At 41.2% G+C, this 15,791-nt stretch overlaps 1 protein-coding gene across 10 annotated transcripts in view; it reads right to left on the reverse strand.

Moving 5' to 3' along the window:
* mical2b (microtubule associated monooxygenase, calponin and LIM domain containing 2b) overlaps positions 1-15,791 on the reverse strand; it is a 137,369-nt gene that overhangs the window by 112,778 nt on the left and 8,800 nt on the right. For all 10 annotated transcript variants that reach the window (XM_028585040.1, XM_028585038.1, XM_028585035.1 and 7 more), the window contains 3 exons: positions 8,549-8,927; positions 6,823-7,030; positions 1,652-1,768 (listed from right to left, as the gene is read on the reverse strand). In XM_028585040.1, coding sequence (XP_028440841.1) covers positions 1,652-1,768; positions 6,823-7,030; positions 8,549-8,812 — 589 coding nt within the window. In that variant the 5' untranslated portion in view covers positions 8,813-8,927. The remainder of the gene's footprint in view (positions 1-1,651; positions 1,769-6,822; positions 7,031-8,548; positions 8,928-15,791) is intronic.

A 15,791-nucleotide genomic window follows, 5' to 3' on the forward strand; every position in this document is an offset into this window, starting at 1 on the left:
ATCTAAATATTCATGACCATACCATATTTGGAAGAAAAGCTCTTGTTACAAATGGGGCCAAAACACAGGGATGCATAAGGGCCAATAAAATATCAACCAGGCCATTTTCAGCCCAACTAATGTTATATACCCCATTAGGAGACCATAAGGAACAGTGTGAAATACCCTATATAATCATTCTATCACCCCTTTAACAACTTAATTTAACTATTGGGTCCAAAAATAAACAATCCTGAGCATTCATATCATGTGAAAGAGTAGGTTTTTGTCACCACCGTCAGACATCACCACCGTTTTTTGTGACGTACAGTCTGACGGTGGTGACAAAAACCTCCAAATAGTCCTTAACGGAGGCTAGAACATAATTGTTGATCACAATAAATACGGGCTCATGGCTGTGGTTCGGCCACAGCCTCAAGGCCGAACCACAGCTGTGAGGATATCCACGAAAACCTGATGGTGGTGACGTCTGACGGTGGTGACAAAAACCTACACTTTCACATGATATGCATGAGTTGTTCCCCTCTATTGCTAGCTACTTCAGACCTCTTCTTAAAAAGTATACATTTATGTCATAATCTAAACTAATATTTTTTATACAAAAGAGACGGTGTTGACATGTTATGGTGGCGATAGTAGCAGTGTCCAAAAATATGAACAAGTTTAAGAGAAAATAGCAAATTTAAGGGAGCTTGAGTGATCTTGAAGCATGCAGTAGAGCTGGAGGTTTGAAAATGGGGTCCTCAGGAATGTAGTTGCCTGACTTTATTGCTTTTTATAAATATCTGATAGTGGTGACGAATATGTGGGACACATTTTGAGCAACCACAAAATAATAGTAAATATTGTTAAAAACTCAATGTAGTTTTTAAAACATATTACAATGTACTATTTCATGTGGTAAAGATATTATTCAATTCAATTATTACTTTGTTTTTTTAATCAAGTTGAAAGGATTATCTCCTATCCGAGGACAACTGATTTTGTAGGCAATGGGCCAGCAAATAATCATTAAATTAATAAAAATTAAACCATAAAAGAACCTTACATATGTCCAAAGGACCCCTTGATTATAACCTTGATTCTTTTTATTCATGAAAATCTTATTAATTTCCAACAGAATTGGCACTTTTCTTAGTGGGACATGTTTTTGCCAAAGTTTCAAGAATCAGTGGTTAGTGTTTGATGGTTATTTATTTGTGCTTTAGAATGTAATCACTGTGAAACAATCATAAAATAAGCTTTATTTCTCTCTCTACTGTACAATGATAGATTCAAGTAGCTACATTAGTTTGTGTGGTACAGCTCGACTGTACGTGACAAGTTAGCTGTTCACTGAATAGGAGGTGTAAAGCCCCGCTCATTTCTATCTAAGTAATTGTTTGGTTGTGACTCGGGTCATTTCTGAATTGTCCAGGGACCCCAAAATAAGGGTTGTATACTAATCATATAATCAGGGTCCATTCATGGTCAGTGGTGTGAAAAAGGTATAGGAAACCTTATGATCACTTTCACATATGTATTTGGTGAGCAGACAGCTTTCCATAGGTGAATTTGCAGAGGAGTCCCTGTGTCTCTGCCACTTATGACCCTTTAACATACGGAACACACACAGACACACACACAGACACACACACACACACAGACTTACTGTCGTCAGTCTGCTCTGCTGGTGGCTCCACAAGTTTGACAAACTCCACGTTGACATGAATTTCCACTCCCAGAATCAGACTTACTTTCATCAGCATCAGCTGTAGCTGGCGGATACCTGGAGTGGATACACACAATTCCATTTTCCTATTATTTATTTGTCACATGAAATCATAAAATTACAATTTCAGTAAAATGCAAAATCAGTCAGTTCCTGGTTGTCAAGTGGTGCCTAGCTAATGATGTGGGCTATGTACTGTAAATAACTGGAGGGCGTTATGGGGAAAGCCTGGTCTGATAAGGAGAGACGGCATTCTTCCCACTTTGGATGGAGCTGCTCTCATATCAAGAAATCTGACCGAGTCTATTATTGGTCATAAACCATGACAACCCAAGGTTGAAATCAGTAATCAGACGTGCAGTGCTACGCGCTTCTCTGTGTTTCCGTTGGAGCAGTCGCCCACTCATGGTCCAATAACCCCAGTGCCTGTCCCCCGTCTCAGATCGATTAAATCAAAGCTAAACAAAAGAGGAGCTATGCTTAAGAACCTAATTGGAATTAAAACTACCACTGCAATGACAGAACAGAATAGGAAAATTAGATGTGGACTATTAAATATTGAATCTGTGTCTTCTAAAGCAGTACTAGTAAACAATTTGATATCAGATAATCAAATTGATCTATTCTGTCTTACCGAAACATGGCTGTTAATTAATTAATTAATTAATTAATCCTAAACCTAAACTAAATTATAACTTGTTTTAAAGCCTTGTTCTTAATCTTCTACATCCAACATGGAAAACATTACAGCCAATTATATTTGTTGTTGTTGTTTACCGAGCTCCAGGTCCATATTCTAAATTTTTATCTGAATTCTGAGTTTTTATCACGTGTAGTCCTTAAATCAATTAAGTACTTATTGTAGATTATTTTAATATCCATTTGGACGGTGACAACGATAGCCTTAGTATTGCTTTCAACTCACTACTAGATTCAATTGGTTTTAGTCAGAGTGTGCATTAGGCCACTCACTGTTTTGCCACTCACTTGTGCTGCCGTATGGCATAGAAATTGAAGATTTAATAGTATTTCCGCAGAATCCTTTATTATCAGACAATTTTTTTAATAACTTAGACTTAACTTAGATAACTAGATGCCTATCTGACTGTGCTATATCTAAATTTAAGAAAGATATTTCAACAGCATTTAATTCAATACCGTGCCTTAATATAACAGAGGACTCTTATGTTAACTTTAGTCCCTCCCAAATTGATAATTTTGTAGACGGTGCTACGGCCTCGGTACAGACAACTTTAGACTCTGTTGCTCCTCTCAAAAAGAAGATAAAGCAAAGGAAACTAGCACCTTGGTATAACTCCCAAACTCATCACTAATAGAAGAAAATAACAACCCAAGGTTTCTTTTCAGCACTGTAGCCAGGCTGAAAGAGAGTCACAGCTCTAATGAGCCATCTATTCCTATAGCTCTGAGTAGTGATGACTTCATGAGCTTCTTTAATGATAAAATTATAACAATTAGTGATAAAATTCATCACCTCTTGCCTTCAACTTCTAACGGTTCACCTTTAAACACAGGCCATCTACCTGTTTCTTAGACCCCATCCCAACGAGGCGACTTAAAGAAGCGTTGACCGTGGCTAACACTTCATTACTAGATATGATCATGTCTCGTTAACAGATTATGTACTGCAGTCATTTAAAGTAGCTGTGATAAAACCTCTTCTGAAAAAAACCACCCTCGATCCTGAGGTCTTAGTCAACTATAGACCTATATCTAATCTTCCCTTTCTCTCCAAGATCCTTGAGAAGGTAGTCACTAATCAGTTATGTGACTTTCTACATAGCAATAGTTTGAGGACTTTCAGTCAGGATTTAAAATGCATCATAGCACAGAGACGGCACTGGTGAAAATGATTAACTACCTTCTAACTGCTTCAGACAAAGGACTTTTCTTACTAGATCTTAGTGCTGCATTCAACACAATTGACCATACCATCCTGTTACAGAGACTGGAACATTTAGTTGGCATTAAATGAATCACACTAAGCTGCTTTAAGGTCTATTTATCTGATCAATCTCAATTTGTTAAGGTTAATCCTCTAGGCACACTAAAGTTAGCCATGGCGTTCCACAAGGCTCAGGGCTTGTACCAATTCTATTCACCTTATATAGGCTTCCTCTAGGCAATATTATTAGGAAACACTCAATTAACTTTCACTGTTATGCGGATGACACTCATCATTATACCTATCAATCGAAATTAGTCAGTTAGCTAAACTTCAAGCATGCATTAAAGATATAAAATCATGGATTAACAATGGACAATTTTCTGATGTTAAACTCAGACAAAACCAAGGTTATTGTGCTGGGCCCTAAACACCTCCAAACCTCATTATCTAAATATATAGCTACTCTGGATGGCATTGCACTGGCCTCCAGCACTACGGTCGGAAACCTAGGAGTTATTTTTGATCAGGATATATCCTTGAACACCCACTTTAAACAAACCTCAAGAACAGCTTTTTTTCACCTTTGTAACATTGCCAAAATTATGCACATCCTGTTTCAAAACAGTGCTGAAAAACTAGTCCATGCATTTGTTACTACTAGACCATTGTAATTCATTACTATCAGGTTGCTCAAATAAGTCCCTTAAGACTCTCCAGCTGATCCAGAATGCTGCAGCGCTTGTTCTGACAAGAACTAAGAAAAGAGATCATATTTCTCCTGTATTAACTTCTCTGCATTGGCTTCCTGTAAAATCCAGGATTGAATTTAAAATCCTTCTCCGGACCTAAAATGCTCTAAATGGTCAAGCACCATCATATCTTGAAGAGCTCACCTTATTGTCCCACTAGAGCACTGCGCTCCCAGAATGCAGAGTTACTTGTGGTTCCTAGAGTCTGTAAAAGTAGGAGTCTTCAGCTATCAGGCTCCTCTCCTGTGGAACCACCTCCCAGTCTGGGTTCAGGAGGCAGACACCGTCACCACATTTAAGAGTAAACTTAAAACTCTCCTCTTTGATAAAGCTTATAGTTCGGGAGTGAGGAGTTGCAGCGTTCGACTAGACCGGCGGGGGAGGGTGTATATCTCCAGACACAGCACCCCTTCTCTTCTCTGCTTCTCTTCATAGTTGTCAGATTAATCTACTAACCCTTATAGAACTGGCTCAAGTTTGCTTTGCACCAGCTCTTAATTATGCTGTTATAGTTTTAGACTGCCGGGGAACTTCCTTTGACACAATGAGCTCATCTCTCTTTCCATCTGTGTGCATCCATGTCCCAGAAATGCTTGTTACTAACTTAGCTCTGGGGAGCTAATTCCCGGAAGTTTTTTCACCCAGCATTTTTCCTTGAATTAGGGTGGCACCTAAATCATGGTTGCAGCTGTCGCCGTGGTCCTGCTCCGCGCCCTGCTATGCCATGCTATGCCCTGCAGTGCCCTGCTACACCCTGTAAGTGTTATAAAGATTTGCTTTTGTGGTATATATTTTTGATAATTCCATATTAAAAACATTAAAAATGTAATAAATAAGAGTAAAAGGGGATGTTATATATGTTAAATATTTTACTTTAAAAATAAGTTGGTTTAAATGTTGTTGTTCTGTATCACAAATACCATTTTTGATGTGGAGGTCAAATGACCAGAGTTTAATGAAGGCCACACCTGTTGCATTGTGGGTTGAAGACAGACAAAGAGAGCAAACGTGGCCGCAGACACACATGTACGGCTTCAAACTAAAATTATGCACGGTTCAAGAGGCGCACACGGTAATTTTGCACTTGTATTTCAGCCTTGTCATATTTATGTTTAAGATTGTTGTACTTTCTTTACATTTAACGTATCATTGTGAAGCTAACATTGTGGGCCCGTCTAGTTGGTGAAACGTGCTTGAGAGACTGTGAAATGACTGACGGAATTGCATTTGACTTATTGTATTTTATGTGTTTATTTTTCTTTTAGTTTTCACGGTGTCTTACGATAAAACATGGAAATAAATGAACAAAGGACATCTGTATGATGCGTGGCCTTACTCAATTGGACCAGTGTATTTACACCCTGCAGTGCCCTGCGACGCCATGAACTACTACAACAACTACTATTTCTCGTCATAGTTACATTATCTTTATTGTGACTATTATTGCCACTGTTCATCACACCCCCAACCGGCACCGTCAGACACTGCCTACCAAGAGCCTGCATCTGTCCGAGGTTCCTCCCCAAGAAAACGTTGTCGAGCAACATTGAACAATGTACACAGCCAGACAATCTCCAGCCTGTCAGAATGTCAGAAGGGCAAGGAGAACACTGCCTGTCGGTCTAGTGGAAGTGTAGTCTCGCTTTGCCAGACCCTCCTCCAAAGCGCGCTGGAGGAGATTCTGGCTACTCCACATAGCATTCGGGGATGGGAGTAAAACGTGCTCTGCTTTATTGGCATTTCTTTAAACCAATCACAATCGTCTTGGGCGGTGCTAAGCACAGGAGAAAAGCCGCGGTGCCTCTGCTAAATAGGCTCGGAAAGAACTTGTTTTGGTGGAACGTGTACGTCTAAAAGTTGTTTTAGTCATGCAACAGAAAACGCAGATTGGATAGACATTCTAGCTAGCTGTCTGGATTTACCCTGCAGAGATCTGAGAAAAGGTTAACCATAGTCCTCATAAATCGACCACGGTTTAAAATTCCAACACAAAGGAAGCCCAAGGCAACGGATATCCGGCCTAAATGAGTGAAATCCGGCGGATTTTCCGGCGGGAACGGAGCAATCCCGGAAGTGGAACGTCAAGGATATAGACTAGTGGAAGTGTAACTGCACCGCGACCGCTTTTGGCTTGCCATTATATTGCAGCAAGCGCTGTCTGCGTGGAATTTTTAAAAGTCTAACCAGACTTGCAACTACCTGCATTGCCATGACTCACTGTGACTTAACATTAAACAAACTGCTGAGGCGATGTTATTTTGTTCCGTCCACATCTCTGCGTGTGTGTATCAGAGTGGAGCACCGTGCAGAGAGGACAGATAAGTTTGCGCTTATAGGTACCGAAATTTTGTTTGATTTGACGTGAATCAGTCCACTGGTAATACTGACGTAATTCGGTCGGTACCCAAAAAAGTACTGGATCTGGTACCCAACCCTAACAGATTTATACTCACTGATGTGGTCGATGGAGCCAGCACAGAACTTGCCGTAGAACTTCTTGGCTCCGAGGCCCCTGAGGTCGTGGATGGTGAAAGGCCAGAGGTGGAGCACGTTGTTCCTGGAGAAGGTGTCCCTCTTCTCAATCACCACCACTTTACAGCCCAACAGGGCCAGCTCAATAGCTGTTCGCAGACCACAAGGACCACCGCCAATGATCAGGCACTGAATAAAAGAGGCAGAAGATGGCAAAATGTGGGTGGAGAGGGTGGGTGTAAAGGACAAGGTGGTAGGGATGATTAAAACAGTTTTGAGTATTAGGAAAAAAAAAAAAGTCTCTAAAGAACTCTTTCGCTTTTCCTCTGCAGCATCACAGCAGGGTGCTGATCTATACGGTCTTCTCCCTCAAACCAAAGTTGTGTCTTGCGCACATCTGATGATTCAATACATATGAATTTAACTATGCTGATGAGAGAAATTTCTCTTTTTAGTAGTTTCTCTGCTTTCAGGCCTCAGTACTCAAAACCTTACATCTATCTTATATTCCTGTTTGTACTTTCAGATTTTTTACTAACAGCTTTCCTACAGCCAATTGGGGCTGCTTTAAGTTGCAGCTAATCCTGCTATAGTCACATTCTTCCACTAGTGAACCAGTGGGGGGCTTTTATTTTGAAGCAGCTAAGAAAACACAAATGTATTCATTACAGAATAGTAACGTATACTACTGCTGCTTTACAAATAAAAAAAAAAAAGGTTGACACAACAAGCTATGGCATTGATATGGTAGTGAACGGTGAGAGACAAATATTTTGATCTCATTTGAATTGAGCCATGAATTACACATTTGTGAATTTAAGACAATTTTGCAAGTGAAGAAACTAAGTTTCTTGTAGGTTTGTCGTAGTACCACTTAGTTTTGTGTGAAACCGCTCAGTGAACTACATTTTTTTGTCTTGTACAGTATACGTCACCTTGCTTGATGCTCTGCTTGCTCGCTAGCTATGTTCTACAACACATGTAACATTATCTTATCTGATGCGTTTTATCCAGCGTCCTTTTATTAGCCGAGAAGCGAAAGAATGAGAAAGATGCTTTGCTCATGTGCATAACATTACATCCCAGTATCAAACACACAGGCATTGCAGCTTCAGCGAGACATCATTTATATGACTTTGGGGTGAGTGTATTCTAATTACGTATTACAACAAACTAACATTGTCTCAACTTACAAAATTATCTTTTAAATTGACGAACATCATATGTGTAATTCATGGCTCAATTCCAATGGGATTAAAAAATTATTTGTCCCTCCATATTTACTACTGTACATATTTATTTCTCCAAAGGTCCTATGGTGGTCCACTGAAGGAGAGGGACTTCACCTCTCTAATATGACTGACGAGCAGGTTAGCGGTTAGCTCCCTAGCTACTAAAGTCTGTCACCATGCTTCTAGGACCACATATTTTCTGAAGACATGCAAATGAACCAGCAAATCTCCAACACTATTAAAAGGTCACAACGCCGTTTACTTTGCCGTGCTGTCCTGTATAAAACCTTTGATGCATTCCTGTGCCAGCACAACTTAAATATTTGTGGTTGCTCATGGCTCAGACAGGCATGAATACCCTGCCATTATCAAAAAACAGCACTAGCGTGCAAAGATACTGAACCAAACTAGTTTTCCAAGTCTATTAGTAGCCTCAAACTCCAATAAAAGGTCTTCTCCAGTTGGTCTTTCTTACCATGGTGCCCTGGCAGGCTTTATTCTGGTTGTAGACCTTGTGCTGTGCCCTTTTGTCCAGTTTGGCCCACAGCGCATTGGCCTTCCAGGTGCTGATTGCAGCTTTCAGTGAGCTGTAGAAGTTGCTGTAGTCCAGAGGATCCAGCTCCAGCTGCCGGCAGAGGATGCTGAAGGCCTGCAGAGTCCCTTTACAAGTGGACGCCTTGACAAAGTTCTCAAAGAGCACGCTGGCCTGCGCTGTACGCTCATCCTCCGTCTCAGCCATCTGCTCCAATTATAAAAATCTCTCGCTTCTTCCTCTACTGCTTCTTTCTCCTGCTCCCTCCTTCCACAGTACTGGACTCTTATGACGCGGTGTGTGCCGTCATGCTTAGCTAGTTCTGAAAGAAACAAAATCGATTTGTAGACAGAGACACAAGAGACTAGAAATAAAATCAATCAACAACCAGGTTATTCTTATGGCGATTGCTGATAATTAAGATCTGCTTTCGCACATTTTCCTCCTTATAACATAGCTTTATTTCATAGCTTATTTTCAACAATGCCAAGATCCTCCAAGTGGCACTGGCACCTCAGTCTGGCAGTTGTCAGATAGGTGTCAGGTAGATATCAGGACATTGGCAAGAGTGACACCGCAGTGGCAAGTGGGTGGAACTCTTTCTGCACTTGCCTGTATCTGCTGAATTGAGTGGCACCATAGTAGCAATCTATCGGCAAATTGTCTTGGGAAAACCCACAAGAGACTAGTGTGTGTGCGTGCGTGCGTCATCTGCCATACGTAATTTTTTATGATTTTTGTAAAGCTTTTTCATATATTTTATTTAATTACTTCCACCAAGGAGATTCTGATTTTACCCGCCACAAGCTGCCACAGGAGTGCCATCAGGACCATGCACAAAACAACATTTTTATATTAACATCCTCCTAGTAAAGAACCCACAGAGAATTATCCCTAAACTTTGCAGTTCCCCTCAGCTCTACAAAGTGTTTGAGTATCCTGCAGCTCATTGTTTTGGTTTTACAGCCCGGAATTTTAGTTTTGATTCAGTCTCATTGCAAAAATCTGCATAATTTCCAACCACAGCATGCAGGCGTTTCGAGGGAAAAACCTCCGTACACTACATGTCCAGCGCCAAACGTGTGACAGACAGCAACTAACTGGTGAACATAGTGGGTTACACTTTACTTGAAGGTATTTACATAAGAGTGACATGAAATTGTCATGAACATGTCATAAAAATTACAAACAAATCATAAACGTTTATGACATAATGCTTCTGTCAGACAGTGTCATTCGGTTTTTGTCATGACAAGTTAGGGTTAGAGTTAGGGTTCATGTGTCATGACAGTGTCATGTCACTCTTATGTAGATACCTAAAGTGAAGTGTAGAAGTGTTACCACATAGTGTAGCATTTAGCAGCAAAAGAGGTCCGTCTAATACAGTTGTAAACTTCATCATAAAAGACATCCAGGTTTTGTTAAAGGTCCCATGGCATGAAAATTTCACTTTATGAGGTTTTTCAACATTAATATGAGTTCCCCCAGCCTGCCTATGGTCCCCCAGTGGCTAGAAATGATGATAGGTGTAAACCGAGCCCTGGGTGTCCTGCTCTGCCTTTGAGAAAATGAAAGCTCAGATGAGCCGTTTTGGAATCTGCTTGTTATGAGGTCATAACAAGCAAGGTTACCTCCCCTTTCTCTGCTTTGCCCGCCCAGAGAATTTGGCCAACCCATTGACATATATATAATGGACCAATAGACCCCGTTGCTCTGGACGGAGACCAGTGAAGGCTATTAGAAGCACTTTTACGGTGATCTCTTGCTTTACTGCGCAGCCTCCAACTGACAGAGACAACGTGAGCAACGTGTCTGAAAGTTGTAAGTCTTCTGGTAGCTGTGCCGAGAGAAATCTCAATCATTTCCAATCTTACAGAGACGGAGAGTGTAGGTATATGTAAGTAGATAACATAAGCACAGGCTAATTATTGCTAACTAACATGCTAGTAAACATTAGTAATTAAACCTAAACAGCTAATGTAAGTCGAAACTGCCTGCAAGCTTCTCCTGTACTATACGGTAATTCCTCTACTATGCGACAGTAAGTCACTTGGTTATGACACAATCGTTAACTTATTTTTATAAAAGCGTCTGCTACGCAGCCATAACGTGAGATACAAGGTAATGGAGCCTTTTATACATTGTTGAGTTTCTTTAGAAATAAACAATGGACAAATAGAGTCTTTAAACGCTTCAGATGTAAAGTTATTCGCAGTCAAGTGACGTAAAAAAAAAAATGGCGGTCAGTGTAATGCTAACAAGAGGTGATCGCTTCGTAGCAACAAAATGGCGCCATCAGAGTTTTGCGTTCTGAAGCGAAGCTTACCCCCTTCGGCCAACCCATGAGAGAGAGACATCATGGCTTTCAAACGAGAAAAGTGGCAGTTGGTCAAGACCACACCCCCACCCTCCACCTTGCCCCCCCTCTCTCCTCCTCAATAGCTTCATACACAGAAATGGCACATACTAAGGAAAGCTCATTGTGGGACTGGCTCTAGTGGCTGTAGTTCTGCACCAAAGCTGAATTTCGGGAAAGAGACTTCAGATACAGTATTAGGGGACCACTAAGGTCTATATAAAAGCATCCAAAGAGCACCATGTCACGGGACCTTTAAATTTGAATTTTTGTTCAATTCTTATTGGTTACTACATAAGGTCCTACTCTGTTTTTTGGTGGAAGATCAGAAAGTACTTTACCTTAGGTTGTGACAAAATCCATTTGTAAATTTGCCTCAAACTACTGTAAATCCCCCTTACAGGGCCTGCAATAATGATAACGTTCATTATCCTTAGCAAAACATGAGCACATACACTGTGTGGTGGAACACTTTAAAACATAAAAGGAGAGGTCACATTCCAAATGTAAGGAATGTCTGCAGCTCGCACTGAAAATAAACTGCAGACGTCAATGTGTTCATGTGCTCATGTAGCCAGAGTGTCATGTCCTGGCTTCTGTATGAGGTGCCCAGGGACACACACACAGCTTTGGCCATACATCCCGGAAAAGGACTATATTTCAAAACAACATTTACTGCAGAGTTCAAACTAATTAATTAAGTTGCACAATTTTTCTCTACAACAAAAAGATATTTTCACCCACCAGCTCCACTGAATGTCTGATTAGGATAGCGACAGAGTGCCCTTAGAGGGGTTCAGCTGAGCAGTCATGGGAGAAGCTCAAACACTGCAGCTGCAGGATTACAGACAAAACAGTCACATCACACACAAGCAGCAACTTGGTGAGACACAAGATGCAGAAGAAACAACCCTAAAATACAGCAGATGTACACAGCAGACTACATACTTTGTTCCCCTGCTGCAGTATTAGGAGAACATCATTCACAGTTCACCCAGAGTATGAGAAATGTCCCAATTCCTTTGATGATCTTATCTCATTTGAAAGACCAAGGACTTGGGGCAACCTCTAGCTCACCCAGTAAGAGCATGCGGCCCATGTAGGCTGAGTCCTCTGCAGCGGCCCGGGTTCGAGTCCAACCTGTGGCCCTTTGCTGCGTGTCATCCCCCATCTCTCTCCCACCTTTCCTGACTATCCACTGTCACTTAATAAAAGGGATAAAATAAAAAAGGGAAAAGCCCCAAAAAAGAATCTTAAAAGAAAAAAAGAAGGTAAGAGCTGAAATACCTTAACTTTCAGTATGTCTCCCCGAATACTTGTCATTTTTTTTTTATCTCATCCATGTCCCTGAAGCACAGTTAACCATGTGAAACAATAATCAGAAAACCAGTAAATTTATGGAATTTATTTTGAAAAAAACATCCTGATCTTAGCTCAGAGACTGACGGCCCTACTTGTGTCTGGCTCTGAGGTCCAGACATGACATACTGCAAAAATACAGTGAAGTGTGCACTGATACAGAGAGCTAGAAAGCTATGGGAAAGATTGTGATCTTTGAAAGCTGTACTGTACATAACCACATCTGGTATGGTGCATTCTGGGACTCTTGGTACAGAAGTGGTTAACTTTAGCCTGGGAACCAGACGAATCTGCCGAGCTCATGTTTCATTTGCTTTGGCAGATATGTCTGGCCCCATCCCGTTTAGACAGATCTCCAGCTAAAGAGAACTTGCAAGGGCCAATCACAACTGTTTATCTCATGTAGGGCGAGTTTAAGACGATGACTGACAGAGGAGCTTCATGTTTGAATGTAGTTATCAAGCGTAGTTGCTGAACTTAACTGGTGTTCTCTGTACAGGGCAACTTACCAGTCTCATGAAACTCAGATCAAACTGTCAAACGAGGCAATGCTGATCAAATATTAAATTAAGATTCTGTTGTTGGTGACCCAGCCAACATGCTATTTTTCCTACTTTGCCAATAAATGTCATTTTGATTCTGAGGCACATGTCTATGGTTAGTTCACATCTGTAACAGCAGTCTGACAGTCAAGTGTCAATTATGTTATTACTTATACTTTAAACACAGGGTTGCACAATGAACTGCTGTTTCCAATCCGGACCCAGCACATACTTCGTGAAATTTATTTTCTATTGATCAATAAAAATTGTCAGGGATGTTAAATATATAGTGGTGCAACGGACTTGTGGAATTGTGGTTTTCCTGCAAAGTTTAACCATCATAGTGGGAAATACAGTTTAAATGGCGCTGTTTCCTGAACGGGGCGCAGCAGAGATTTGGTATAGACGGAGCAGGACAACGTTGCTTCTGCAGTGAGTCAGGGCAATGCCGATAAAGTGGTCGCCAAGTGTGGTTACACTTTTCAAAACTCCACGCAAACAACGCTCACTGCAATATAATGTAATCGGGCTGTATAATGGCGAGAGGAAAGTGGCCGCAGTGTGGTTACATTTCATACATACATACGTGCTCCAGTAACAAAGACACAAAAGACAACAAATTAAAAACAAAAATATAGCCAAGTTCATGAGAGCTACTGGATGCCGCATCTGCCAAAAATGGCAAGGTGAAAACAGCAGGGTATTTGCACATGTGCGCCTTAATACATTTTACACTTCACACACACATATATTTTTAGTCGCAAATGTGTGTGTGTGTGTGTGTGTGTGTGTGTGTGTGTGAAAGCTGAGTCAACAAGTTCCTGCCCAGACTAGATGCCGAGAGAGAGAGAGAGAGGGAAAACAGAGTGAGAAAGACATCCAAGAGAGAGACAGAATGTGTGTGTGAAGAGGATTCTACAGACCAACAGGGTGCAGAGAACACTGATGCAGATTCCTTAGTTATTATATATAGAATTTAAATCTGACCAGAGAGAGTGCATACTTGGCCAGGATGTATGGTGCTCCTGAATGTGTTGCCGATTAGCTCCAAGATCAGTGATTTCTTCGGAAAAACAGGAAATGTGAACAGCTGGAATGTCAGAGAGCTGAAGTGTGGACCTGCTGCCTCCTACTTAGAAACACACCACAGAAAAGTCTGCTGCATCAGAGATCAAATGACAGACAGTGCAGTGGACAAAAGGCCCATGAAATTCTGAGAAATCGTGACAATAGTTTTCACAAAGTAACACAAAATGTGGCAAAACGATCAAACAATGAATGTTGTTTGGCTGACGTTTGCTTTAAATAAAGAAATCCTCATAGTAAGATTTAATCTGAACAGAGAGCTGTCGAACTTTCAGTGTGCGATCACAGGCGGTTTTATATGGCATAAGTAAAGCGCCTCGTGAATGTATTTTTTTGCAATTAGTTTTTTATAAAACTCAACCTGTAACACATGTTGCAGGTTTAATCAGTCGTGGTTCAGCTGCGGCTCATGTACCCCTTTTCCACCAAGGCAGAGCTGGTGCTGTTTCGGAGCCAGAGCCTAGTTTCAAATCGGTTCTTTGTTTTTCGACCATCAAAGCACCAGCTCCGAACCAATAAAAGTGGTTCTTAAGTAGCACCAAATCATTGCTGTAGTAAGTAAGAACCGCTTACGTCAGCGGCTGGGGGCAGGGTTACCGTGACCAGTGTTGGGAGTAACGGCGTTTAAGTATAACGGCGTTACTAACGGCGTTATTTTTTCAGTAACGGAGTAATCTAATTAATTACTTTTCCCATCGTTGCAACGCCGTTATCGTTACTGAGAATGTAAAGTACTACAATTTGGTTGAAGGAAGCGCGAGGTGTCAGGCTTTGCCTACACATCAGCTGCCTGGAGAGAGCAGGGGTGGGGATGATGACACCGTTGCAAATGCAATGATGATTGGCTGGGTGGGCAGATGCCCTGCTCACGCTGTCTCACTGCACGCTCTGACTACCACTAAACACAAGACAGCGACAATGGCGACGAGCCAGGGAAATTCAAAGGTAGCGTTCTCGAACTGGAAGTACCGGCACTACTTCTCGCTCATTGAAATTAAAGGCAAGAATGTTTATGTAACATGCACGCTATGCCCAGGAAAAAAGACTTTATCCACGTCTGCCTTAAGCACCTCGGATCTTATGAAGCCCCTCACATCAACACATGCTAACACGACACTTGTTGCTGCTGCTAACCCAACCCCAAATGCAGATAGCGTGAGCTCCAGCGAAGGAGACGGAGCCACTCTGTTAAAACAAGCAACGCTCGATTTTTCGGGTCAGCAACAGGTGACCAAGGCTGAGCTGAACACATTGATTGCAAGGTATGTTTTTGAAAACATGCTACCCCTGTCCACTGTGGAGTCTGAGTCATTCAGAGCTATCCTAAATACCAAATCTTCTAAAATACTGTATATAGTGTTTTTATTCTTCAATCAGTTAATATAAACATATTTGAAGATGTTATAGAACGTAACAGCGTGATAGAACATTAAAAAAATAACGTCACCGTTACTTTGCTGAGTAACTAATTACTTTTACAATGTGGTAACTGAGTTACTAACTGAATTACTTTTTGGGAGAAGTAATTTGTAACTGTAACTAATTACTTTTTTAAAAGTAAGATGACCAACACTGACCGTGACCAACAAGACGAACAGAAACGCTATTTTTGAATTAGCAGATAAACACGATGGACGCGATTAAACAACAGCAGTGGTCAGAGGATAAGTTGAGTTTGGATGCCGATGTAGGTCCGCAAAAAGTGTCTCGCGATATCAGTACACAAGAGCAGAGCAGCAGCCTTGAAATTAGCACAGAAAACCTCAATAAAGGCCACGCCCAGTAGCCGCTCAAGCAACTGTGGCTAGCAGATCAGACTCTGGTTGTACTGGACAGCTTCCAG

The sequence above is a fragment of the Perca flavescens genome, chromosome 8 (assembly GCF_004354835.1).
Source record: "Perca flavescens isolate YP-PL-M2 chromosome 8, PFLA_1.0, whole genome shotgun sequence".
Taxonomy (NCBI): Eukaryota; Metazoa; Chordata; class Actinopteri; order Perciformes; family Percidae; genus Perca; species Perca flavescens.